The sequence below is a fragment of the Argentina silus genome (genome assembly GCF_951799395.1).
Source record: "Argentina silus genome assembly, chromosome: 3".
Taxonomy (NCBI): Eukaryota; Metazoa; Chordata; class Actinopteri; order Argentiniformes; family Argentinidae; genus Argentina; species Argentina silus.
In genome coordinates this window covers 3,610,002-3,635,371 of record NC_139657.1, presented here as the reverse complement: position 1 = coordinate 3,635,371, position 25,370 = coordinate 3,610,002, and the positions used below count along the sequence as shown (strand labels likewise).

The 25,370-nt window shown below is 49.0% G+C and overlaps 3 protein-coding genes across 6 annotated transcripts in view; all 3 read left to right on the top strand.

The window, feature by feature from the left end:
• Positions 1-12,038, top strand: part of LOC310802013 (pleckstrin homology domain-containing family A member 5-like) — a gene marked incomplete at its 5' end in the record, with an annotated part of 106,908 nt that extends 94,870 nt beyond the window's left edge. The window contains 10 exons of one of the 2 annotated variants that reach the window (XM_083666245.1): positions 1-102; positions 1,304-1,459; positions 2,617-2,743; positions 3,141-3,256; positions 4,629-4,844; positions 5,010-5,171; positions 6,199-6,332; positions 7,563-7,705; positions 8,038-8,146; positions 10,686-12,038. In XM_083666245.1, coding sequence (XP_083522371.1) covers positions 1-102; positions 1,304-1,459; positions 2,617-2,743; positions 3,141-3,256; positions 4,629-4,844; positions 5,010-5,171; positions 6,199-6,332; positions 7,563-7,705; positions 8,038-8,138 — 1,257 coding nt within the window. In that variant the 3' untranslated portion in view covers positions 8,139-8,146; positions 10,686-12,038. The remainder of the gene's footprint in view (positions 103-1,303; positions 1,460-2,616; positions 2,744-3,140; positions 3,257-4,628; positions 4,845-5,009; positions 5,172-6,198; positions 6,333-7,562; positions 7,706-8,037; positions 8,147-10,685) is intronic. The other variant, XM_083666246.1, reaches the window with a different exon arrangement.
• Positions 12,039-12,718: 680 nt separating this feature from the next.
• LOC310801738 (uncharacterized protein) lies at positions 12,719-17,540 on the top strand. Of its 3 annotated transcripts, none has more exons than XM_083665849.1 (8): positions 12,719-12,739; positions 13,312-13,413; positions 13,604-13,692; positions 14,689-14,913; positions 15,574-15,733; positions 16,026-16,148; positions 16,303-16,398; positions 16,638-17,540. In XM_083665849.1, exons 3-8 carry the CDS (start codon positions 13,684-13,686, stop codon positions 17,000-17,002), a joined length of 978 nt encoding a protein of 325 aa, XP_083521975.1. In that variant the 5' UTR covers positions 12,719-12,739; positions 13,312-13,413; positions 13,604-13,683; the 3' UTR covers positions 17,003-17,540. The 3 variants fall into 3 exon arrangements, with proteins under 3 accessions (XP_083521975.1, XP_083521973.1, XP_083521974.1); XM_083665847.1 differs by having other exon boundaries at positions 15,909-16,148; XM_083665848.1 differs by lacking the exons at positions 12,719-12,739; positions 13,312-13,413; positions 13,604-13,692 and having other exon boundaries at positions 14,190-14,913; positions 15,909-16,148.
• Positions 17,541-19,369: 1,829 nt separating this feature from the next.
• The window catches only part of LOC310801606 (zinc finger protein AEBP2-like), a gene marked incomplete at its 3' end in the record, with an annotated part of 12,178 nt that continues 6,177 nt past the window's right edge, over positions 19,370-25,370 (top strand). The window contains exons 1-5 of the mRNA XM_083665672.1: positions 19,370-19,937; positions 21,927-22,152; positions 22,596-22,703; positions 23,248-23,437; positions 24,631-24,773. Of these exons, the coding sequence (XP_083521798.1) occupies positions 19,381-19,937; positions 21,927-22,152; positions 22,596-22,703; positions 23,248-23,437; positions 24,631-24,773 (1,224 nt within the window). The 5' untranslated portion in view covers positions 19,370-19,380. The remainder of the gene's footprint in view (positions 19,938-21,926; positions 22,153-22,595; positions 22,704-23,247; positions 23,438-24,630; positions 24,774-25,370) is intronic.

Sequence of the window (25,370 nt, the reverse complement as noted above, 5' to 3'; positions counted from 1 at the left end):
GAGCTGGAGCGGTCGTGGAGGGAGTATGAGAAGCTGGAGGGAGACGTCACTCTGGCCAAGAACAACCTGCTGGAGCAGCTGGAGGTCCTGGGGAGCCCACAGGTAACACACACACACACACACACACACACACACACACACACACAGCTAAAGCCCTGGGGAGCACACAGGTAGAGTACACACATTAAACATTGAACAGTCTGATTCAGTGCTCTTTGCCACTGTATAGGTACACACACACACACACACACACATCTCTAAAGCCCTGGAGAATCCACCTGTGACCAGCCACCAGAGCATCCCTATTCCAGAACAATACCGTGTGGTTGTCCGGGGGTCAGTGTTTTGACTAGATTTGCACGAGTGGAAACCGAAGCTACAGCCTCTGCAGGAACGCAGGTCCAGAGACGGCTCTCATGCACTCTGACACTTATCTGTCTTTTCATTACGCTCTCACTCCCTCTCATTTTTCATGTTGAAGTATTTTTATTTTTAGCCAGGGCCCCGTAACTGACAGAGGTGTGATGTCAGAGAGATGTGAGAGGGAGAGGGAGAGGGAGAGGGAGAGGGAGAGGGAGAGGGAGAGGGGGAGGGGGAGAGCAAAAGGGTGTGAAGGTGATTGATAACCACCGTGGTGTGAGAAGGGCACCTCTTAATTAGATCTGAGAGGTTGTGATATCTCAACTCTCATCAAAAAAAAAGGAAAAAAAAAAAAAAAAAACAAGACTGATTGTACCTTTATTTCTGGCGGAGTGTCCATGAGGTGTGAGACGGTAGGGCAGCAGTAGCCTCAGCCTCTGTGCCCCTACACACACACACACACACACAGACCGGCGCACGGACACACACACGCGCACACACACACACACACACAGACAGACAGGCGCACGTACACACACACACAGACAGGCGCACGTACACACACACACACACACACACACACACACACACACACAGGGCTGTCGTCAGCAGGGAGAAGGTCATTATCTGGGCCCCGCTCTTGTCTCTGAGCATCTCCTCGGGCTGGCTAATGGCCCTCTCTGATAGGACCATGTCCAGGCTGGCTGCACACTGCACACCTGAACAGACCCATTACTCCGCCCCCCCCCCCCCCCCCCCCCCTCTCTCTCTCTGGCTGGACACTTATTATCTCCGGCTCTTTCGTTTTCCCAATCTATTTCTTTTTCTGTCCCACTTGCATTTTTAGCCCTGGAGCCCAACATAAAATGTTCAATATCTCTCTGCACTGTGAGTTAATTTATTGTGTGTGTGCGTGTGTCTGCCTGTGCGTGTGTGTACTCAGACGGAGCCTCCTAGCCCGCAGCATGTCCACATCCAGAAGGAGCTGTGGAGGATCCAGGATGTGATGGAGGCTCTCAGTAAGAACAAAGCCCAGAGGAATGCAGACTCCTCTGGCTACTACAGCTCCAGACCCATCTCCAACCAGCACAAGAGTGAGGTGAGGAACACACACACACACACACACCACAACTGTATCTCTGGAACCTTGACTTGTCTCACCAACTGCCAAACAATTCCGGAACACTCAGCACCTAGAGTGTTCCAAGTGTTTTATGTAGTGTCTACCTAGCAACAATACTGTGATTGGCTACCAAATGAAGCGTCACCATGTATGCATTTTTGGTGGGTGAAGTCACCCTTGGCACTAAGTGAGTTCAGATCCAGACAGTACTCTCTCCAGATGGTGAGGGTGTGCTCTGCTGAGAACATAGAGGAAGGTAGGGCCATCTGGCTGCCTCCCGTGCTGAGTGGATGTGTCAGGCGGGGTGACTTAGTCCCAGGGTGAAACTCTTGTCTCTTTGTGGTGAGCTGGTGGTAACTATGCCAGTGTGCTGGAGGCTCTACCCACCCAGGCCAGCTGCTGCCACCGGGGGCAGGGTGGCACATGTCTCAACCCCCCCAACCCCCCTCCGCTCCGTGTGTGATCTCCAGGAGGAGGACTCGGTGCCCCCGAGGCCGCCCCTGCCCCAGGCCTACGAGCCCAACGACCACCCCCCCACCGTGCCCCCCCTGCCCACCCCCGCCAGCGTGCGGCCGTCTCTCAACCATCACCGGCCGGACGACCGCAAGGCCGGCCAGAGGAACGTCACGCACGGCGTAAGCTGTTGACCTATGACCTGTGACTTCCACCCCGCCCACGGACCTGTCACCACTCATCATTTTCAACCCCACCACCCCCACCCCCGCTCGATTTATTTCAATTTAATTTTGGTGGACAGTCCGGTCTGTGAATGCCCCTCCGTCATCCATTTTGTTCAAGGTCTTTGCTTGCTTTGTGAATCATTATGGACAGACGTGTTTTTGTGTTGATTGTGTTGCATTTATTCTTTTGGAGGGTGCAGCTTTTCGCTCCCTTTGTCTCTCTTCATTTCCAGGTTTTGTTCTGTTTGGCTTTTAATCCTCACATTCTTTCACCATCTTCATCTTGCCCTGAAGTATTTTTATCAATTTAAACATCCTGTGTACTCCAAAGCAGTCGTGTGGGTGGGTGTTGTGGTCGTGTGTGCGTGTGGTCGTGTGCATATGTGTGTGTGTGTGTCAGAGTGTTAAGCAGAGAGCTAAGCGCTCTCTCTCTGTATCTGTCCTCCCCTCCAGGGCCCTGACTACAGGCTTTATAAGAGTGAGCCAGAGCTCACCACCGTAGCTGAGGTGGACGAGACCAACGGAGAGGACCGCTCTGACAGGGAGCCGTCGTCTGAGAGAGAGTCCTCCAACGCCAAAGGTACCCCGCCACACCTTTCACTGCTTGGATGTATAACAGCCATTTTCCTTTCACTTCGCACAAATCGGAGGACGGGCGTCATTCCATTCCATGCATAACAATGAGCCCGTCCTCTGATTTCTACCTCCACCAGCCTCCCCCCCCCACCTTGCACAGGTGCTCAAAGCGCTTGACATTGTGTAACTCACCACTGTCCTCTGCCAATGTGTAGCATCCCAAGTTCCCACGGATAGACATGCTGCCCTCAATGAGGATGTATGCGAGTTGTGTGTGTTAGAAATGAAACCACTGCTGTACATCCTGAGCTCAACACAGGTTTGACTCTGTTACACCTTGTGGTTTATTTCGGACCATGATTCCCGACTCTCTCTCTCTCTCCTGTGTTGGTGCCCTCCAGGAATGTCCTACCCAGTGGGGATCGTTCCTCCCAGGACCAAGTCCCCCATGCCAGAGTCTTCCACCATCGCCTCCTACGTCACCCTGAGGAAGGGCCGGAAGCCAGACCCCAGGACGGTGAGTCTCCCCCTCTCTCTCTCTTTCTTACACACACACACACACACACACACACACACTCCTACACACACTCCTATCCTACTTCTGTCTCTCTGTCTCTCTCTCTCTCTCGCACACACACACACACACACTCACGCTACCCACCCTTCAGCCCATTGGTTTAGAACCATTGTAACTCATCCTTGTTTTCAAGTGGGCATGGCGGCCGCGGCTCGTGTGTCCGCCTGCAGCTGTTGACACACGGCGGGTGAAAACATTTCTTCCTGCCCAGGGATTGTTTATGTCGCTGCTTGTTGCTGTTGACATGCGGGAAGTGGGAGCCCCTCATATTGTGGCTAGGGTGTGACTCATGCTCTCCTCCTCGAAGGGCTGGAATCAAATAAACTAACCCCCTGAGTTAAATACACAGCCATGAGCACCAGAGCCCTCCACTTAAGGCTGCTAGCCATGTTATTAGGGCACCAGAGCGCAGGGTGTGGCCCTCCCTCTGTGAGCCTGCTTTTCCTGCCAGCTGTGTGCGTGTGTGCGTGTGCGTGCGTGAGAGGGAGAGAGAGGAAGGAAGAGAACAAGAGAGAGTTTGCATGACTTTGAACTTAATAAACTTCAGCTGCTGTCTGTGGCTGGCGCACGCACGCACACACACACACACACACACCCACACACACACACACTGGTCTGTTTGAGCCACGTAGCCTGTTGTGCAGGGAGTGTGTCTCTGCCAGGCTGTAGGCCCAGGGCGAGTCTCTGACAGTGGGTTGGGCTGTCCTGGGGGCCTGGTACAGGGACGTGGTCCAGCCCAGCCCCCCCAGCCTGACCCAGTCCTCACAGTGTCCTGGGGGCCTGGTACAGGGACGTGGTCCCGCCCAGCCCCCCCCAGCCCAGCCCCCCCAGCCTGACCCAGTCCTCACAGTGTCCTGGGGGCCTGGTACAGGGACGTGGTCCCGCCCAGCCCCCCCAGCCTGACCCAGTCCTCACAGTGAACTTCTCACTGGGGGAGATGAAGGCATTAACGTCACTTCAGCAACCCATCAGGCTCTCTTGAGTGCACGTATGTGTGTGTGAGCATGCAGAGATGGGCCGTGTGTGTGTGTGTGTGTGTGTATGTTTGAGCGTTAGGGCAAGTGTGTGTGTGTGTGTGTGAGACTGTATGTATGCTTGAACGTTAGGGCGTGTGTGTGTGTGTGAGAGAGAGACTGTATGTATGCTTGAACATTAGGGCAAGTGTGTGTGTGTGACTGTATGTATGTTTGAGCATGAGGGCAAGTGTGTGTGTGTGAGAGACTGTATGTATGCTTGAGCGTTAGGGCAAGTGTGTGTGTGTGTGTGTGTCACTGTCATTCTAAACGCGTCTCCCCCCCCCCCCCCCCCCCAGGAGCGTCCGCGCAGTGCAGTGGAGCAGCTGTGTGCGGTGGAGAGCGGCCGTCCCAGGATGAGTGTGGAGGAGCAGCTGGCGCGCATCAGGAGACACCAGCAGGGGGCGCTCCGGGAGAAGAAGAAGGGTCTTAATATCCTGGCCAGCAGCCAGCAGGACAACTCTCCCTCACGCAGCCCCTCCTTCACCAAGGAAAACCCCTTCCGCAGCATGCAGGTACACACACACACACACACACACACACACACATCAGAGCCCCAGTCCGGTTTACACCACTATGCATAAGGTACAGACTTCAGGATAAACAGTGTGTGTGTGTGTGTGTGTGTGTGTGTGTGTGTGTGTGCGCGCGCGTGTGTGTGTGTGTGTGCGCGTGTGCAGGCTCAGAGTCGTCGGCGGGACGAGGTGATGAGCAGTGACATCCTGGAGCTGGAGGCGTCCCTGAGGGAGCAGGAGGTGGTGAGGGACCAGGAGACCCCCGCCGAGGAGATCGCCCGCCTCAAAGAGGCCCAGCAGGCAGAGCACTACAACATGGACAGAGAGGTAGGATAGGACGGGGTGTGTGTGAGCGTCTGTGTGTGTGTGTGTGTGTGTGTGTGTGTGTGTGTGTGTGTGTGAGCAAGCAAGCGAGTGTGTGTGAGCGTGCGTGTGTGTGAGTGTGTGTGTGTGTGTGTGAGCGTGTGTGTGTGTGTGTGTGTGTGTGTGTGTGTGAGCGTGTGTGCGTGTGTGTGTGTGTGTGTGCGTGTGTGTGTGTGTGTGTGTGTGTGTGTGTGTGTGTGTGTGTGTGTGTGTGTGTGTGTGAGCGTGTGTGTGAGCGTGCGTGTGTGTGTGTGTGTGTGTGTGTGTTACACTAGACAAGAGAGATAGGAGGAGAACCTGTGTCAGACAGCCGCTCAACCAGATGGACTCCCAGGACTCCCTTAGGCCAATAAAAAGAGACATGAGAGTGTGGTTTATATGTCTTGTATTGGAGTACCATCCCTCTCTCCCCCTCCATCCCTCTCTCTCTCTCTCTCCCCCTCTCCCCCTCCATCCCTCTCTCTCTCTCTCCCTCTCTCCACCCCCCCCTCTCCCTCCACCCCTCTCTCTCTCTCCCTCCATCCCTCTCTCCCTCTCTCCCCCTCCATCCCTCTCTCTCCCTCTCTCTCTCTCTCTCCCCCTCTCCATCCCCCCCTCTCCCCCTCCATCCCTCTCTCTCTCTCTCCCCCTCCATCCCTCTCTCCCCCTCCATCCCTCTCTTTCTCTCTCTCCCCCTCTCCATCCCCCCCTCTCCCCCTCCATCCCTCTCTCTCTCTCTCCACCCCCCCCTCTCCCTCCACCCCTCTCTCTCTCTCCCCCTCCCCACCCCCCCCTCCCTCCATCCCTCTCTCTCTCCCCCTCTCCATCCCCCCTCTCCCCCTCCATCCCTCTCTCTCTCTCTCCACCCCCCCCTCTCCCTCCACCCCTCTCTCTCTCTCCCCCTCCCCACCCCCCCCTCCCTCCATCCCTCTCTCTCTCCCCCTCTCCATCCCCCCCTCTCTCTCCCCCTCTCTCTCTCCCCCCCTCCCCCTCCCTCCGTCCGTCCCTGTAGCTGTCTGTGCCAGAGAAGCTGGTGATCCCCGAGCGCTACGTGGAAGCTGAGCCAGACGAGGCGCTGAGCCCACAGCAGGAGGCAGACAAGCAGAAGAAGGTGGACCGCATCAAAGCCCTCATCGCCAAAAACAGGTACCCCAGTAACCCCACCCACACCTGCCCCATGACCTGTCCACCTGTCCTGTGTCTCACTATAGTTGTACACACATTATTTGGGGAGAACCCTGGTCCTCTGTGGCTCAGTTGGTAGAGCATGGCGCTAACAACGCTTAGGTTGTGGGTTTGATTCCTGCTGGGACCATATATACTGATAAATGTATGCACTCACTGCAATGTAAGTCGCTTTGGATAAAAGCGTCAGCTAAATGGCATATACAACCCTGGAACCCTCTCTCTGACCATCTCACTGACCATCTGGTGAACTCTGCTTGCCCCGGGCTCAAAAGACCATGAAAAAGAGGTGCCTCTTTGAGATGAACTCTCTGACCCCCCCCTCACTGACTGGTGAACTCTGTCTGCCTTGCCCCGGGGCTAGAACGAGCATGGAAAAGACGTGCCAGTTTGAGATGAGGAAGAGGTGCCTGTTTGAGAGTAAGGAACATTCGCCCCGGGTCCTCGGTTTGAAGGGAAATCAGGTGGAGCGGAACATGCGTTTAATACCTCACTCACCATAGTCCCAAGGAAGTAGGGCACCCAATCAGTCCCACTGTCAGCCCAGATCATTACCTAGCATCTGAGTCAGTGTGTGAAACACAGGCGGGAGGCTGGTAGAGGTAGAAATCGGAGGACGGGGCTCATTGGAATGCATGGATTGTTTTTGATACCGTCCCTTGTTCCATTTCATGCATTCCAATGAGCCCCGTCCTCTGATGTCTGCCTCCGCCAGCCTCCCCTGAGCTGTCAGTCTGGGGCTGGGTCCATCAGGAGACGCATTCAAAGGAGCCCGGATGCTTCCTCCTTCGTGCTGTTTTCCATGCAGATCAGTGCCTTAGATGTTGTATAGAAAGACCATGTTTCCTTTCCGCAGCCGATGGTTGACATTTACATTCTAAATGTCAGCACCGGAATTGATTTAAAATAAGATGCTTTGTGTTTTGTGTCCTGGGGGTAATTGTTTTTTGCAGAGCCCTGCTTCACACACCAATTCGGTGTGTGTTTGCGTGTAGGCGCGCGCGTGCATGCGTTCGGGGTGTGCCTGAATGTGTGTGTGTGTGTGTGTGTGTGTGTGTGTGTGCGTGTGCGTGCGTGTGTTTGCGAGCGTGTGTGTGTGTTTGCGAGCGTGTGTTTGCGAGCGTGTGTTTGCGAGCGTGTGTGTGTCTGTGTCTGTGTTTGCGCGTGTGACACTGCCAACGTCTCTCTCAGCATGCAGAGTGTGCTCCCTGGAGTGGCCCTGAGCCCAGAGGAGGAGGCTGAGGAGGAGGCCACGGCCCAGGAGCAGGAGAAGATGATCAACATCTCCTACGAGCTGGCGGCCGAGGCCTCCAAACGCAGCAAGCTGGTGGCAGGTAGGGAGACGGAGGGAGGGAGGGAGGGAGGAGGGAGGGAGGGAGGGAGAGACAAAGACAGTTCAGTTCTATAATATGGCACATTTCTGTGTATCCATGACGATCATTCTCCAGCTCATCTCATGAAGCTGTATCATTCTGCTCACGCTGATGTAGTGGTATTGTCGTTGAGTTCATTTTACATCATTTACTGTTTGTGCTTGCTTGTTTTGTTTGTCTGCCTATTGATTCATTAACTTCATTGGGTGTGTGCGCGTGTGTGTGCGTGCGTGCATATGTCTGTGTGTGTGTGTGTGTGTGTGTGTGTGTGTGTCCGTGTGTGTCGTTTGCAGTGAAAAGCATCTCGTCCTCACCTCCGCCCCAGTCTCAAACCTCCTCACCTCCTAACGCCCCCCCCCAGCTCACTGACGGGTCCCACTTCATGTGTGTGTAATAGCACCAGTAAGAGCCTCTCTGTTCAGCCTCTCCTCTCTCTGTTCAGCCTCTCCTCTCTGTTCAGCCTCTCCTCTCCTCTCTGTTCAGCCTCTCCTCTCTCTCTGTTCAGCCTCTCCTCTCTCTGTTCAGCCTCTCCTCTCTGTTCAGCCTCTCCTCTCCTCTCTGTTCAGCCTCTCCTCTCTCTCTGTTCAGCCTCTCCTCTCTGTTCAGCCTCTCCTCTCCTCTCTGTTCAGCCTCTCCTCTCTCTCTGTTCAGCCTCTCCTCTCTGTTCAGCCTCTCCTCTCCTCTCTGTTCAGCCTCTCCTCTCCTCTCTGTTCAGCCTCTCCTCTCCTCTCTGTTCAGCCTCTCCTCTCTCTCTGTTCAGCCTCTCCTCTCTGTTCAGCCTCTCCTCTCTCTCTGTTCAGCCTCTCCTCTCCTCTCTGTTCAGCCTCTCCTCTCCTCTCTGTTCAGCCTCTCCTCTCTGTTCAGCCTCTCCTCTCCTCTCTGTTCAGCCTCTCCTCTCTCTCTGTTCAGCCTCTCCTCTCTCTGTTCAGCCTCTCCTCTCTGTTCAGCCTCTCCTCTCTCTGTTCAGCCTCTCCTCTCTCTGTTCAGCCTCTCCTCTCTCTGTTCAGCCTCTCCTCTCCTCTCTGTTCAGCCTCTCCTCTCCTCTCTGTTCAGCCTCTCCTCTCCTCTCTGTTCAGCCTCTCCTCTCTGTTCAGCCTCTCCTCTCCTCTCTGTTCAGCCTCTCCTCTCTCTCTGTTCAGCCTCTCCTCTCTCTGTTCAGCCTCTCCTCTCTGTTCAGCCTCTCCTCTCTCTGTTCAGCCTCTCCTCTCTCTGTTCAGCCTCTCCTCTCTCTGTTCAGCCTCTCCTCTCCTCTCTCTGTTCAGCCTCTCCTCTCTCTGTTCAGCCTCTCCTCTCTGTTCAGCCTCTCCTCTCTCTGTTCAGCCTCTCCTCTCCTCTCTCTGTTCAGCCTCTCCTCTCCTCTCTGTTCAGCCTCTCCTCTCTCTGTTCAGTCTCTCCTCTCTCTGTTCAGCCTCTCTCCTCTCCTCTCTGTTCAGCCTCTCCTCTCTGTTCAGCCTCTCCTCTCTCTCTGTTCAGCCTCTCCTCTCTCTCTGTTCAGCCTCTCCTCTCTCTGTTCAGCCTCTCCTCTCCTCTCTGTTCAGCCTCTCCTCTCTCTCTGTTCAGCCTCTCCTCTCTCTCTGTTCAGCCTCTCCTCTCTCTGTTCAGCCTCTCCTCTCTCTGTTCAGCCTCTCCTCTCTCTCTGTTCAGCCTCTCCTCTCCTCTCTCTGTTCAGCCTCTCCTCTCTCTCTGTTCAGCCTCTCCTCTCTCTCTGTTCAGCCTCTCCTCTCTCTGTTCAGTCTCTCCCCTCTCTGTTCAGCCTCTCCTCTCTCTGTTCAGCCTCTCCTCTCTCTGTTCAGCCTCTCCTCTCTCTGTTCAGCCTCTCCTCTCTGTTCAGCCTCTCCTCTCTCTCTGTTCAGCCTCTCCTCTCTCTCTGTTCAGCCTCTCCTCTCCTCTCTGTTCAGCCTCTCCTCTCTCTGTTCAGTCTCTCCTCTCTCTGTTCAGCCTCTCCTCTCTCTGTTCAGCCTCTCCTCTCCTCTCTGTTCAGCCTCTCCTCTCTCTGTTCAGCCTCTCCTCTCCTCTCTGTTCAGCCTCTCCTCTCTCTGTTCAGCCTCTCCTCTCCTCTCTCTGTTCAGCCTCTCCTCTCCTCTCTGTTCAGCCTCTCCTCTCCTCTCTCTGTTCAGCCTCTCCTCTCTCTGTTCAGCCTCTCCTCTCTGTTCAGCCTCTCCTCTCCTCTCTCTGTTCAGCCTCTCCTCTCTCTCTGTTCAGCCTCTCCTCTCTCTCTGTTCAGCCTCTCCTCTCTCTGTTCAGCCTCTCCTCTCTCTATTTTTTCTCTCTAAATTTGATTATAATAGTTAATTATTAATTAATAATTAAGATAATAATTACTAAAGAATAAGTGACAAATACTGTAGCACCTCTTTAACACGTTCGAACCCTCTTCCTAAAAATCTGAATCAGAATTATTTTATTTGGCCAAGTATATTTGCACATAAAGGAAATTGACTTGGTGAGGTTCGTGCATGGGACGTAAACAAATAGCACATATTGACAAGAAACTTACAAAATAGCAAAATATTAACAAAATAGCAATAACACATTTACTAATGTGTTATTAAAAATGCTCAACAACTAGTCGTTAAACATGGTTAATAACCAAGCCATATTTGGACACTGGAAGCGTTGGAGTTCTTAGAATCATGTTTGAAAAACCCTCAAGTTAAAGCAACGCCATGTACAGTACCAGTCAAAGGTTTGGACACACCTTCTCATTCAATGGTTTTTCTTTATTTTTTATTATTTTCTACATTGTAGATTAATATTGAAGACATCAAAACTATGAAGGAACACATATGGAATTATGTAGTAAACAAAAAAAGAGTTCACTTCAATATCACTCACTCACACACTCTCTCTCTCCCCCCCCTCTCTCTCTCTCTCTCTCTCTCTCTCTCTCTCTCTCTCTCTCTCTCTCTCCCCCCCTCTCTCTCTCGTTCTCCCCTTCTAGCCCAGGCTTTGGCGTCAGTGAAGACCTACACATGAGAGATGCACCAATGGAAGCATAAGAAGATGCCCACCCCTTGCTGTAAAGACCTCCTCCCCAAGGACATCAGCACAAAGCCCAGTCTAACAGAACCAGACGGACGGACGGAGAGACGGACGGACAGACAGACACACCACACCATGCTCTGGGCCTTATGTCCCCTTTAATCTATGCCTCACTGTGACATCACATCCTCCTGTGCCATGATGCCACTTCCCTGTGACATTGCCTCCCTGTGATGGCCCCTCCCCCCTCCATCCCTCCTCCCCCTCCCTCCCTCCCCAACCCCTCCTCCCATCACCCCTTTGCAAACAACAATACAACAAGGCGTCAATACTGTTGCTGTTCTAATAGTTCAGTTGCCATTATTTATATAGTTTAGAGTTTGGATTCTCTGTTTGAGTTATGGGCTGATGTTTGTTGTGCTTTGAGCTTACGGACTGTATCCTGCTGTGATGGGAGACCTGTAAATACAATCACCAGAAAGGCCCTTTAATTTCCCTCGGAAAAAAAGACTCACTAACATGTTAAACACACGCGTAGTATTGCCAACTTATACTTTCATGTTTTCAAGAGTACAGCGGTTCAGCATGTTTATTTTACTACTCTTATTACATATTTTAGTTGATCAGTTTGTTTTTTTAAAATCCACTTTAGTTCCGTTTTTACATCGTCTAATACATCACACTGCATCGCGACTCAACTCTGCATACTTGAGTAATTCAGTGTATAAACCATTTCTGTTTTATATGTAAAAGTATAAATATATATGAAATATAGTTGATTTATAATTGAAGAAGGTGCCACTTTATTGCTGCAGATGATGAGATTTGTAATATTTTTTCTGGGTTGTAATTATTTATACGTCGGATCCTCTGCAGCTCCTGTCGCACTGTTGCCGACACAGACGTGAATGTTTTGGCTTCAAGAGACGCTTCGTTTTTGTTTTTCTATTGCTGAGAGATATATTTAAAACAAAGAGAAGGAAACGTGTTTTCAGAAAGTTTGGTTCTATTTTATGATAGATATTTGGGTTTGAGAGCTCCTGGAAAATGATTAAAAAAAAAATAATAATAATTGATTAAAGAATGGAATAGCACATGTAAAAAGCAATAAGCAAGGTTTTGTTAATCCAGGATGAAGAGTTTTGTTTGTGTACAAAGTGTAATTACCAGATGTCCATTGTGTATATACTGTACACAGTACAGCGTGATGGGACGATGTATCCAGAAGAGGCTACGTATTGAGTTGATATGCAAACGTTCATATCCCATCTGTTTTATACCATGTTAAATAAATGTTGCTGTTCTTACAGAGTGTTTGTGTGTGTGATGAGTATCCAGTCATACCATAGGTACATTTTCTTTCCCCACTGAAATTATGATTTTGCTGTCACAGTACCCAAACGTACAGTGGAGGTAGAAATTGGAGGACGGGATCATTGTAATGCATGGAACGGAAAGAGGAATGCCTCATTCCATGCATTACAATGAGCCCGTCCTCCGATTTCTACCTCCACCAGCCTCCACTGGTACAGTACACATGTATCGATGACAGGCTGGGAGCAGGACAGGGTCAGCCTCTAACCTTGAGGTCGGCCTCTAGCCTTGACGTCAGGCCACAGCTGCCCGTAACAGTCATATTGCACTGCCCATCCATACTGTATTAAAGTTTATTAAGTGTTATCAAAGTTCTCACATAATACTCTAGTAGTGAAGGGATCCCTCTGTATTTGAATATCAGTGTACATCTTACACTGAAGGTGTTATACCGCTGCATCAGACTGTATGACGCTTATTTCAACAGAAAATAGCGAAAATAGTTTGATCATCAGTTTCCGTTCATGTCCTACCGCGCGCTTTTATTTTGTAGTCGCGGAAACGAAACCCCGGAAGTATTCATGTGGGCAGTTGTTGCTTGTTGTTGCCAAAAGAACAGCGTTCAGCGTCTGTCTGTCTGTGGCATTATCCGACAACAAGACTTCCGGTTTCGTTTTCGCGACTTTAAAAAAACGCGAGGTAAGAGATCACTGGAAAGTGATGGGATCATATGTTTCATAATATAAGGAAATATTACGTAACAGAAAGTATATACAATTTCAAAAAAGTAATTTTCATCATTATAATGTACATATTCGTACAATTGCATGTCATTTTACATAGGGCACCAATAATGGACTACACAGAGATGAGTTGAAATAATCTAAAACAATTTCTGTACAGTGAATTATATATACCCGACGTAGGTCGCATGAGTTCCACTAGTGTCGTTCACGAAACACAGATTGTGCCTGCTCTCAATACAACAAAACATATACACTGGTCATAATAGTAATACTGCAATGAACACATCCAAGCTCAGGGCATGGCTAACATTAGAATGCCTAGATGTAGGCATTTATTCTATTCATTATTCTACCGTTATTGTTCAGCTCCTTTTAAAACAGAATGATTTAGGCCTATTTTGTGTGTTCGAGGTCTACAGTTCCGCAAATTGGTGGTTGAAGCGCTCTCCATGGAGTGTAAAGACCTATTTGGCTATTCTGTGCAAGCATGCAAACAACCTGTTGATACAAACATCAACTTTCCAGCAGGGTGATTGAAAACCAGGTGACGTGAACGCAACACCTGAAGCCTCCGCGATTTTTGCAGCCCAGCAGCGCTCATTCCTCGGCAACGTCATCTCATTGCCCGTAAGTAAGAGTGTTCAGATTGTTCATGCCTTAGAATACGACCTATGTTTACGTATGCTTGACCAGTGCCCCCATCGGCTGCGAGTGGAACTGCCGACGCACGACACGGAGCGGAGGAAGTGCATCGGGGTACAGGGATTAGTTTCCCCTGGACTCTGATCTGGGGTCCGTTTTTAATTCCCCCCACTAGGATTTGGGGAACATAAACTGATCCTATATACGTGCCTAGGAGAACTTCACTCCGGAGCCGTCGACGTATTTATAAACAGCATGGACACGGTATGTAGGAAGATTAATGCCAAATGTGTTGTTTTATTTTGAAAATAGAAGTATGTGTGAACTGTAGCCTCTAAAGCCTAACCTAGATTACATGTTAAATTACAAAATGCAAAGAGAGGAAGCGCTGCTTTGAAGACAAAGATAATGTTATCAAACGACAACGTCTTGATTTAGCTGACCTTGCGAGCGCTGAACTGCTGGCTAGCTACGTAGCAAGGTAGGTAGCTACCTGTAGCCAGATCAAAGATAGTGTAGTTTTACCAGAGATCTTTAAAAGAGGCGTTGGTTTGACATGGACTTGTTTAGTCTCAAACGCTTGTGATTGGCTAAGCCTAAATGACATCTAACACCACGAAATGTGATAGGCTCCTCACCATACACTGACCTGCACCACTTGCAGCAATAACTGAATATATATGTATTTAATATATATGTAATAAAATGCATTTATTAGCCTATTTCAGGCAGATGGGGGTGAAAACAGGGACAGGATTTGATGGTATATAGTATAGTATGAAATTGTCTTGGTTCAGTTTCTGCATGATAGTTGCCGTTGATGTACTACTGTATGTGACTGCATAGAAGAGACCCCGACCCCTGGTCAGGGATCAGTTACCCCATACTACATACAAGAGTAAAGTACAATGACCCTGGTCCAACTCTTAAGAGTATGCAACAGGTTGTAGCGACGCGGCTAGATAATGCTAACATGCTAACTGAGCATTGTACCTTCCTGTTCCCAGCATGTATTGTGTTCAGACTTCGAGTGTTAAGTTATTAAGTACTGAGACCATGGGTGACATTGCTGTTCGGTTTGATGACCCCAGTGTTAAAACTTCATGTTTTGTCAAATCTTTGTATCTCAGCCTTCTAATTAATAAAAAAAAATGTGGAAGCTAATTTGCGTCTTACTTCACCGATCGCCACAATATTAATATGTGTTGTCACCTGGTTGTTGCTGTTATACGTCATTTGTTTTTTTTCTCATTTGCGTAGGAGGCGCACTTGACGGTTTACCGTGGTGCGACACATAAGAAGTGTCCAAACCCTGTGTGTTGTCATGTTATGGGCAACGCCTCTAAAGCATGCCCCAAGTGTGGGGGAAAGATGCCTTATAAGGACCGCCTGCAAAAGGCAAAGGAAAAAATTGACGAGGCGTGGAAAAACCGGCAGTTCAATAACCGCTCAGTTAACAAATTATATGACTCCACAAATTTAATGGTAAGTACGAGTGTTAGCTTGACCCTAGCTTAGACCTTCACCAGATCGCCCTCACCAGTTCCTGCACCGTGCGAAATAAAAATAGCATTGGATTACATTACTGTAGCAGTGGAATCATTTCAGGGAGAGCTCCTTGGTTGGCCCCCCTTGCCTCTGCCAAATGGTTTAATTGTAAGCACCTGACTAATCCAGACTCGGACCGTAAGGGAGTTTCAGCTAGGCCAATAAGAGCTTTGCAAATCTTACTCAGTTTCCCTATTGTTTAATTTCAGATTCTAGTTTGGCTTTCTTGCAACGGAGGGTCACTTTGAAAGTAACAGGTGTATTCTTTACATCTGTACATAGCATGACTCCTTGTATGTTTACTGAATACATGTTATAACACAACCTTTTGATGACTTAACACATAAGAATACAGATGCACTGTTTCAAAAGTTACTTCTCAAAATGCCTGTGCTACTGTACATGGAAACTTGAATCAGTCCAACTGTATATATTCAGGACATTTGTATTCATATTAACCACATAATGTTAATATGTATCATAATGTGCTGATTTGTTTCCAATTAAACAATGTTTTCCTTCAGGAAACCTATTGTACCACTGCATCACATGTGTTGCATGACGTTCACCCTGCTTGATATTGACGTTTTGTTTCAGCTGTATAAGTGGCAAAAGCTGGGAATGTACCCCCTTTTAATTTTGGGGACGAAGAAAGATAAAATCGTCGGTGATATCTTCTTTCCCGTTGAGCTCACCACTGACCAGGAGCTGGAGTCTCTTAATTTACTGAAGAGGATCTATGAAGGTCTGATAGAGGGTATGTCAACCAGTTGGTGGGTGTTTACGGGAGTCTGAAGTCTACAGAAGTAGAGAGAGTTTTGTACATGTAGCTGCTTTGTATATGCGTATGTGTGGCAATACTTCCGATTCGACTTGATGAATCTTACTTTGGAGGGTATTCAACTCTGTCAAAATGTTTTTCCCCCCCATAGTGATTGAGAAACGTACACAGACCAACACTGCAGATTCTCCTCCATTGTCTCCCCCTGTCTGTCCCCCTGTCCCTCCCCCTGTCTGTTCCACTGTCTGTCCCCCTGTCCCTCCCCAAGTCTGTCCCTCTGTCCCTCTCTCTGTCACTCTCAAGTCCCCCTCTGATGCTGTAGACGGCCCCCCCAACTCCCCCCCTCCCTCTGCCCCCCTGCAGAAAGGGAAGAGACGTATGTCTGCTAGAGGTATGTGCAAAGAAGTGGTCAGTTTATGTAAGAAACACTTTTGCTGGGTTGTGAATGAGGCTGGGAATTAGAAGTATCAATATAGATACAGTATACATAGAAAGCGAACCCTATTTTTTCCCCTCCGCCTCTCTCCCTGTCTGTGCTACCACAGTGTGCCCAACTGCCACCGTCCACTCCAACTGCCACCGTCGACCCCCCGACTCTCCCCGTCCCACAGGGAAGAGGAGCAGGTTGTACAAGCGACAAGGTATGCGTTAGGGCGTTTCTACGTGATATTGACCTCTTTCTACATGATGTTGACTGACGTTGGGTGCCTTTCTGCAACCAAGCTCATCAATGCATGACGTGACGTTATTTGTTGTTTTTCCTTTACAACAACAATTCATCGTAGTGCATATCCTGCATATCTGTTAGTTCTGGTCGTCTAAATGTTTGTGAAATTAACCCTCCACTGTTTGTGCCTCTTTTTATGTTTATGCTACCCAGATCCACCTCACAGCCCAGCTACCATGTCTGAACCCAAGTCCACAGAGTCCCTGGGTTCTGGCTCCGGTTCTCCAGCCCAGAAAAGCACACAGCGGGGTCCAGAGATGGTGGCAGTGAAGCTGGAGGACTGCAGTCAAACGCTGGAACTCAATGTGGTAGTGAAAGAGGAGGAGGGAGGAGGAGGAGGAGGAGAAGAAGTGGTGGAGAAAGATATGATGGTGAAAGAAGAAGAAGAGGAAGATGGTCTGATGGTGAAAGAAGAAGAAGAAGAAGAAGAAGAAGAGGAAGATGGCGTGATGGTGAAAGAAGAGGAAGGAGGAGAGGAAGATGTGATGGTGAAGGCGCGGCGTGGATGTTCTTTCTAATCTAGAATGTGTTCTAATCTAGAATGTGTTCCAGGAGAGAGAACCCAGGCTCAAACAGCGACCCCAGCTCCACCGCATCAGGAGACCATAAACAACACAGACAGAGAAGCTCAAGGTGGAAAAAGTCACCACTGCATGGACTGCTTCAGTAGTTTCTATCAGCCAGAGGATTTGAGAAGTCATGCAGTACTTGCAGGACCCTAACCCTGTGATTGCAGTGACAGTTTCATTTGTCACACCCACAGACTCAAGGAGGAGACACGACTTACCCTTGCCCTCAGTGTGGGCAGTGTAATGTTTTGAGCAACCGAAAGACACAACAGGATAGAGGCCATACCACTGCTCCCAGTGTGGGAAGAGTTTCAGTCAGCTAGCAACCCAAAGGAACCATAAAAAAAAATACACACCTGCACTGTACAAAATATATATTTTTAAGTTGACAGAAAGTTACTGTATTATTATATGTGTTATACTGTATTAAATATGTTGTTTTGTTGCTGTTCAACTTGTTTAAACAGTTGCAAATATAGTTTTACATGGAAAATGACATTGTTCCCTTCTGTTGCAAGGGGATTGTGGCCAGGAGTGAATTTCTGTTTGTATTCCATTGCCTTGAAGTGAGTGCAACCGAAATAACCACTTCCCAGTAGGGAATTGTGATAACCATATTAAGGTTAAACATTATTATTATTTTTATTATTATTATTATTATAAACACACGATTTATGATGGCGTGAGCGACATAATAACGTTTAGGAGGTGCGCGACACCCCTCAGCGGCACTCAAAAGTGTCGACTAGACGTCATTTGTGCTGATCGACAGTTGGCGGCAGTGTTGATCGACTAAGCATAAATTAACCTTGCGCTGCAGGAGGAGAGAGGAGGCACGACCGGGAAATTCTGACAGGTCAGAATGCAAATCGGACGTGATCGTGTCTCTTCATGTCGTTGACCAACTCAGTCACACTGTGAGTCAAGGCGTCAAGTTCACCACAGTGCACACCGTGGGTGTGTCTATCAAGAACAGGATAAGCAACAACCATGCCTTCACACTCCAAACTGTTTCCTCTTGAGGCTGATTATTCTCTGCCAATAAGGGAAGCCCACACCAAACCGTTAATTTAGCTGCCAGATTTAAGTCAGCGTTTTTCGTTTCCCGTTGAGAGACCATCCGTAATAGCTCTCTGGCTGGATTGGGAGTTTGTATAGCTAGGGGCCTGTTTTTTAAAAGAATATATCAGAGATACAGTTAAGATGACATACTCTAAGAAGAGGCTCGTAGAATTTAGGGTTGAGAATTTACAGGTAGGTCGAGGATGGGTCTAGTTGGCCACTAGGTGGTGCTCTCGCCCTTCAAACAAACTGGCCTTCACATCAATCTCCATCTCCGCTTGGCTTGGCGAGGTCTGGGTGAGGGAGGTCTGGGTGAGAGAGGTCTGGGAGAGGGAGGTCTGGGTGAGAGAGGTCTGTTTGCAGGTTCAGGGGGCCCTTGTGCAACCTGCATACATATGTGCTGCGCCATAGTGGAAGGTGGGTACATGTTACATGCAATGTTCAAGTGCAGTGCATTTTCAGTTGTGTGCAATATTTCATTTTTTCTGTCTTTTTGTTCTCAACTGTTAATAATATAGTTATAGACAATCAAGTGTTTATCTTTTGGGGAAAATGCATCCAGTCTATGCGTTTATTGGGGCAGGAAGTGGAGTCTAGATTGGAGGAGAAAGTTGTTTCTGGTGTTTTAGAAATTAAAAAAGCTCTAACCTCCGGGATAAACCCCTCTCCAGACCTCTGACCTCACCTCACAAACTATGTCTCTCGCCTAGCGCCCCCCCCCCCCCCCCTCTCTCTCTCATAACAGTCTTATGTCCAATGGTAAGTGGTAAAAAAGATGGAACAATGGTACCCCCATGTGGTAACTGCGGAAGACACAGTGGTCAGACTGACATCGTAACAATTTGCCATTTAAACAGTTTGATCACACCGAATTGCAACAATTTGATCACAACAGCGCGATGGCTGAAACACGTCAAATGTTTCGATTGCACAGTGCATATGCAGAATGATTACATCGGAAAGGTTTTCTGCAGTGTATTATTGAATCGCCCTGAACTATAAGCGCTGCATATTCGATATCGATAACTTTTCCTAAACGAGGGAAAAAAATACTTGTGGCGTGATTCAACACGGTAAACTGGTAGATTCCGCGCCTTTTATGCCCGCGATTGATTTATGTCACACGTGGAATACTGAAAGGGAAAATACCACGTCACATTTCCCCCCGCCCCCCAGCCCTTACGTCCAACCTCCAGCACACTGACGTTCCGACTGCTACCATAAGCAATAGAAAAAGCGAAACTATCCATTGGTGTTCACTAAAAATGGATACTGCTTCGCCTATGGAAGAAACAGCCGCACCGGGCGAGAAAAGCGACGAACCGCTTGCAACAGAGACAGCGGAGGAGACCTCGCTGGGCCTACAAGCACCGAAAGATGAGGCGAGCTTAGCTCCGAAAATGGAGGTAGCGGACGGCGGGGAAGACGGAGAGGCTGGGGACGTGAAACCCGCTGCACAGGAGGCCGTGGTGGCCGCGGAGGGGCTGACAGCTGCGGGAGCAACGGGAGACGAGGAGGAAGATGAGGAGGTGAGACGAGAACTTGCCCAGCCCCAGACAGAAGACTCTCCGGAGCAGACTAGCATAGCGGAGTGCAGTGAGATTGGAGACAGTTCGGTGAAGGAACTTAAACAAGAACAAAGAGCAGAGAGCCCGTCTCCTGTAAGTGTGTGTGTGAAAAGCAAAACAAGTAGTGATGATGCAGCGGAGATGGAGAAAAACGGCAACGGGGGCGGCGGGGAGCTCGGCGACAAGAGGCGGCCAAGTGTCGAGGTTTCCTCCTCGGACGGGGAACCCCTCAGCCGGATGGATTCGGAGGACAGGTTGGTTTCTAATTAACCTTGTTCAAGAGGCAGAAAATGTTGGGAACATGAAAGTAATTTGTTGCACCTCCAGAATTATATCATTACTACAGACAGCATTGCAACAGTGTCCAATGCGAAATCAGAATGAGTTTGCATAATTTGTACACAAATGATCAGTTTGCATTGAAACAATAAACACCGTCAATACTTTAGTTGCATCTGCGGAGTTTAGGCCATGGAGGTGTAGGCAAGGATGGTGTCAGAAGAACATGGCAGAAATGCGCCGAATTTCTCAGAAAGAAATCTGAAATGGCATGCATGGAGAACCAGCAGCAGCAGGTGCACGATGCACATGTTGCAACAGCAGCCCTGCACACACACACACACACACACACACACACACACACATGCACAGTCAGCTCGTCCCAACACACACACACACACACACACACACACACGCACAGTCAGCTCGTCCCAACACACACACACACACACACACACACACACACACACACACACACACAGTCAGCTTGTCCCAACACACACACACACACACAGTCAGCCTGTCCCAACACACACACACACTCCAGGTACCTACTACCAACAGGGCAGTGTACAAAAACAAGGATAGGAATAGCATAAAACAATAGAATAATAACAATGCAATGGGCAGTATACTATTGATAACACTACTAAATAATACTAAACAGTCAGCCTTTCCAAGCCTTTCCGCCGTAGATTGAAGACCCATCTCTTCGGGCTACGTCTTAACTGTCCCTCCTAAAGACCTCTTCATCCCCACTACCCCCCTGTACAAGTTTCTCTCCTGTAAAAGAAAAAAAAAGTTTTCTTCTAGCATTGTGACTGCCTATGGCCCCTGGTCTGAGCATTGATTACTTATGATGACTGATGGATAGATGATTCACTTACTTAAACAAATGTATTTGTTGTAAGTCATGCTCCTCCACACATGCTCCTCCCTATCTGCAGTGTGGTTGGTCCGGTTTAAAGACCTTGTATGGTCTTCCATGTGTGCGTTCATAGTACACAGACTGAGGATGTGGTCACCTTGTGGTCCCCAGGCTATTGTAAGCATGGGAGGGAGGCGTTTGGTGACTAGATTAAGCATGTGGTTGTCTGTCTTGCCACTGTCGATAATATCTATAGCTGGGGTGGTGTTTTCTTTTACTTAAGTAAAGTTTATTTTACTCAAGTTATTTAGATTTCACCATGTCCTTTAGAAGTTGGAGAACTCTTATAGAACAAGTAACCCTGAAGGTCAGAATGGAAGCATGGTCTCTCAAAGGGAGACGAAAACCCCGCAATTGTTCACTTGTGTCTGTCCGCAGCAATGTATTGACAAACGCTGATTTCCTCTTGAGGGAATATTCTCTTATGTAAGTTGATATGCAAAGACAAAGGTCTGAGTTGTTAAAATCTGAAAACACAGAATGTTTTGTTTACTGCCATTGACTTCTGATTCTAAGATTACATGTTATAAACAATCCTTACAGGTTACATAGAGGTCCTATGAGGTTATAGAGGCCCTATGAGGTTACATAGAGGTCCTGTGAGGTTACATAGAGGCCTATGAGGTTACATAGAGGCCTATGGGGTTACATAGAGGCCTATGAGGTTACATAGAGGTCCTATGAGGTTACATAGTGGTCCTATGAGGTTACATAGAGGGCCTATGAGGTTACATAGAGGCCTATGAGGTTACATAGAGGCCTATGGGGTTACATAGAGGTCCTATGAGGTTACATAGAGGTCCTATGAGGTTACATAGAGGCCCTATGGGGTTACATAGAGGTCCTATGGGGTTACACAGAGTTCATATTGAAGTTACATGAAAGCCCAATGTAAACTCAGCCCTTTACAGATCTCTCTGTCTCCCTCTCTCTCTCTCTATGTCTCCCTCCCTCTCTCTGTCTCCCTCCTCCTCTCCCCCCCCCCCCCCCCTCTCCCTCTCTGTGTGCCCCTGTGTGTGTGTGTGTGTGGTGACAGTATCAGCAGCACCCTGATGGACATGGAGAGCACCGTGTCCAGCGGCCGCTCCACTCCTGCCATGATGAACGGCCAGGGCAGCGGCAGCGCCGCCTCCTCCTCCTCCTCCTCCGCCAAGGGCGTGGCCTACGCCTGCTGCTGGGACCAGTGCCCCGAGTGCTTCAGCTCCAGCCCCGACCTGGCCGAGCACATCAGGGGCGTGCACGTGGACGGACAGAGAGGAGGGGTCAGTGGCACGTGCCTCCCTACGGATGAGTCTCAGATCTGACGCTTCTTTCTTTCTTTCTTTCTTTCTTTCTTTCTTTCTTCTTTCTCTTTTTAACTGGCCCCTCTGTCTCTTCACGTCATTGCTGATTCTTTCTCTCACTCTTTTTCCCTCCTCAGTCTCTCTCGTTCCCTACACCTCTGGTCTCATTCCTCTTTTGCGCTCTCTCCCTCTCTCTCTCTCTCGGTCGCTCTCTGTCTCTCTGTCTGTCTCTCTCTCTGTCTCTCCCCCTCTCTCTCTGTCTCTCTCTTTCTCTCTCCGTCTCTCTCTCTGTCTCTCTGTCTCTCCCCCTCTCTCTCTCTCTCTCTCTCTGTCTCTCTCTCTCTCTCTCTGTCTCTCTCTCTCTCTCGTTGTTCTATGTGTCTCTTTGTGTAAACAACCGTTGTGTCCTTTGTGTTTCCCAGGTGTTTGTGTGTCTATGGAAGGGCTGTAAGGTGTACAACACCCCGTCTACCAGCCAGAGCTGGCTCCAGAGACACATGCTGACCCACAGCGGAGACAAGCCCTTCAAGGTGGGTACCTCCGGGGCCTCCACCGGAACCGCGGCCTGTAGGGCTTCACAGCGTATCGTATAACTATCAGTATCGCTTTCCTTGACGCAGTTAGATGCGCTTGACTCGTGCGTTCACTGGGCCAGCGTGCACAGATTTGTTTGCTTTGGTTCGCGCTTTCACTTTCTGTTGTTTATTTTGACACTGGTTTTCAACCGTCGCCGGGGGAAAGATCAAGTGTTCCCCCGAGTGTTTGGTGTAAATCATAGCACTCTCGCAATACCTAGCAAGATTATTGCAATATGATATTTTGTCCATGTCCTGCAGCCCTAGTGACCTAGCTGTCCACACCCTGCACCAAGTGAAGGAAAGGAGACGTCCCACCGTGTCTAGGAAAGGAGACGAGCACCAACCCTGTCAGATGACACATTATAGTGACTGACACCTTGCTTTTGTTATTGACGCCCTCCCTCCCTCCCTCCCGCCCTCCCTCCCGCCCGCCCGCCCTCCCTCCCTCCCTCCTTCCCTCCCTCCCTGCACTGTCTGTCCCCCTCCCCCTCTACAGTGTGTGGTGGGGGGCTGCAATGCCAGTTTTGCCTCCCAGGGGGGGCTGGCGCGCCACGTGCCCACCCACTTCAGCCAGCAGAACTCGTCCAAGCTGTCGAGCCAGGCCAGGCTGAAGGAGGAGTCTCCCTCCAAGGCAGGGCTCAACAAGAGGAAGAAACTCAAGAACAACAAGCGCAGGAGGTCTCTACGTACGTACAAGTTTACATTAAGTTGCCCTATACCTGTGTAGTAACATTGTAATTACTGTATTACAATGTGTTATTACATAGATGATGGGTAATAACATAGCAGATTTGAGCGGTGGCCACCCCGACACTGCAGGACGGCTAGTAAGCAAGGTTACACTTTACATTAATTTGCCCTATACCTGTGTAGTAACATTGTAATTACTGTAGTAACAACATTGTATTAATGTGTTATTACATTGTTGATGGGTAATAACATAGCAGATTTGAGCGGTTTGTGTTTATAGTAAGTGGAATGAGGAACAGTGTTTTTGTAATAACATAAACACACTGCAACTTAATGTAAAGTGTGACTAAAAATATGTTTTTTTAAATGTAATTGTGTATCTCTTTAGAAAGGCTTTTAATTAGAGTACATTTATTCAGTTTAAAAAAGGGCACAGTGGATGTAGTGTGTGTGTGTGTGTGTGTATGTGTGTGTGTGCGCACACATGCATGTCACTCTCTAAACAGAGATGTTTTCATCCTCATAACCACCCAGCACCTCTGGGAGGAGAGGTTAGACATTGGACACACACACACACACACACACACACACACACATCCGCCTCACACAAAGCCGGTCTGACAGTTAGTCCTCGGGGGACACTCGGAAGTGCTGCTTCACCGTTTCACAGAGCAACCTGTCTGCTGGGGTTGTTCACGCATGCCAAGCTCTTTTCAGGTATTTCCCTCATGGCCCTGGGGGGTAGGGGAGGGGGGGGGGGCTTGTTTAATGGCTTGTTCCTCTAGCCACCCCCTCTTCAGCTTGAGTATGTAGGTTCTCCTCTCCCTCTCGGCGTGAGTCTTGACAGAGAGCGAGGTTCTAAAGTATGCTGCATGGATAAAGGGCCAAACGATGTCAAGATGTGGACTAACCCTCGACAGCTTCGGCAGGGAGTTAAACAATGGTGCCCTGCAATCTGTCCAGCCAGAGGGAAAGTAGGAGAGAGGGGTATGAGAGAGAGAGGGAGATGAAGAGAGAATGGGGGGGGGGGGGCAGAAATTGGCTGGAGGACGATTTATTGTCTCCTACCTGTTCATACGGTGTGGTGATGGTCTGTCTGTAGTAGATGGTCTGTCTGTAGTAGATGGTCTGTCTGTAGGAGTGACGTGGTCTTTTGTCTTTGTTTCTGTTGTTTCTCCTGGGCCTCCAGTCTCCCCTCTCCAACCAGCGAGACCCCACGACTTCTTCGACGCCCAGACCATGGACGCCATCCGCCACAGGGCCATCTGCCTCAACCTGGCCACCCACATCGAGAGTGTGGGCAACGGACACAGCCTGGTCTTCAACAGCACGGTGAGTGTTAAACCAACCCTCTTAAAGTAACCCTATTAAAGCAACCCTCTTTAAGCAACTTGTTGATGTTACTCTGTGGTACATTGCAATATATAACTGCTGTTAGACTGCATAACTGCATCCAAATGCTGCAGTTTACTGTAAAATGTGAATGCAGTTATACTGTAAAGTTTGGGAATGGCGTGCTCAACCCGATCTTACCCAGTTCTTCGGGTGCAGGGTATTCCGAAGCGAGTTTGTTCTTGACCTCTGCTGCAAATGCAGTAATAAATAATTGAAGCTTATTTGTGGTGAGTGCAGGTTTTCCCTCCATATCTGTAGTTCCACTGTAACGATAGTATTACAGTTGGCCCCAAGTCCTGGTTCTAGGTCAGATCCTCATTGACTCCCATTCTCGGACAGCAGGGGGCAGTATATATTAACTTTTTGAAAATGGTTTCACACTCACTGCGTATTTTCTGAATGCACTTTAAATGAACCTTGTGAATGCCCCCAGGCTTCATTCAGTGAGGTTTTTTTTCTATTTCTAGACTGGTACGCACAATACACAATGGGTTTGTTTTTGTGCTTGGTAGTGGGTTTTCCAGTGTGATGTAA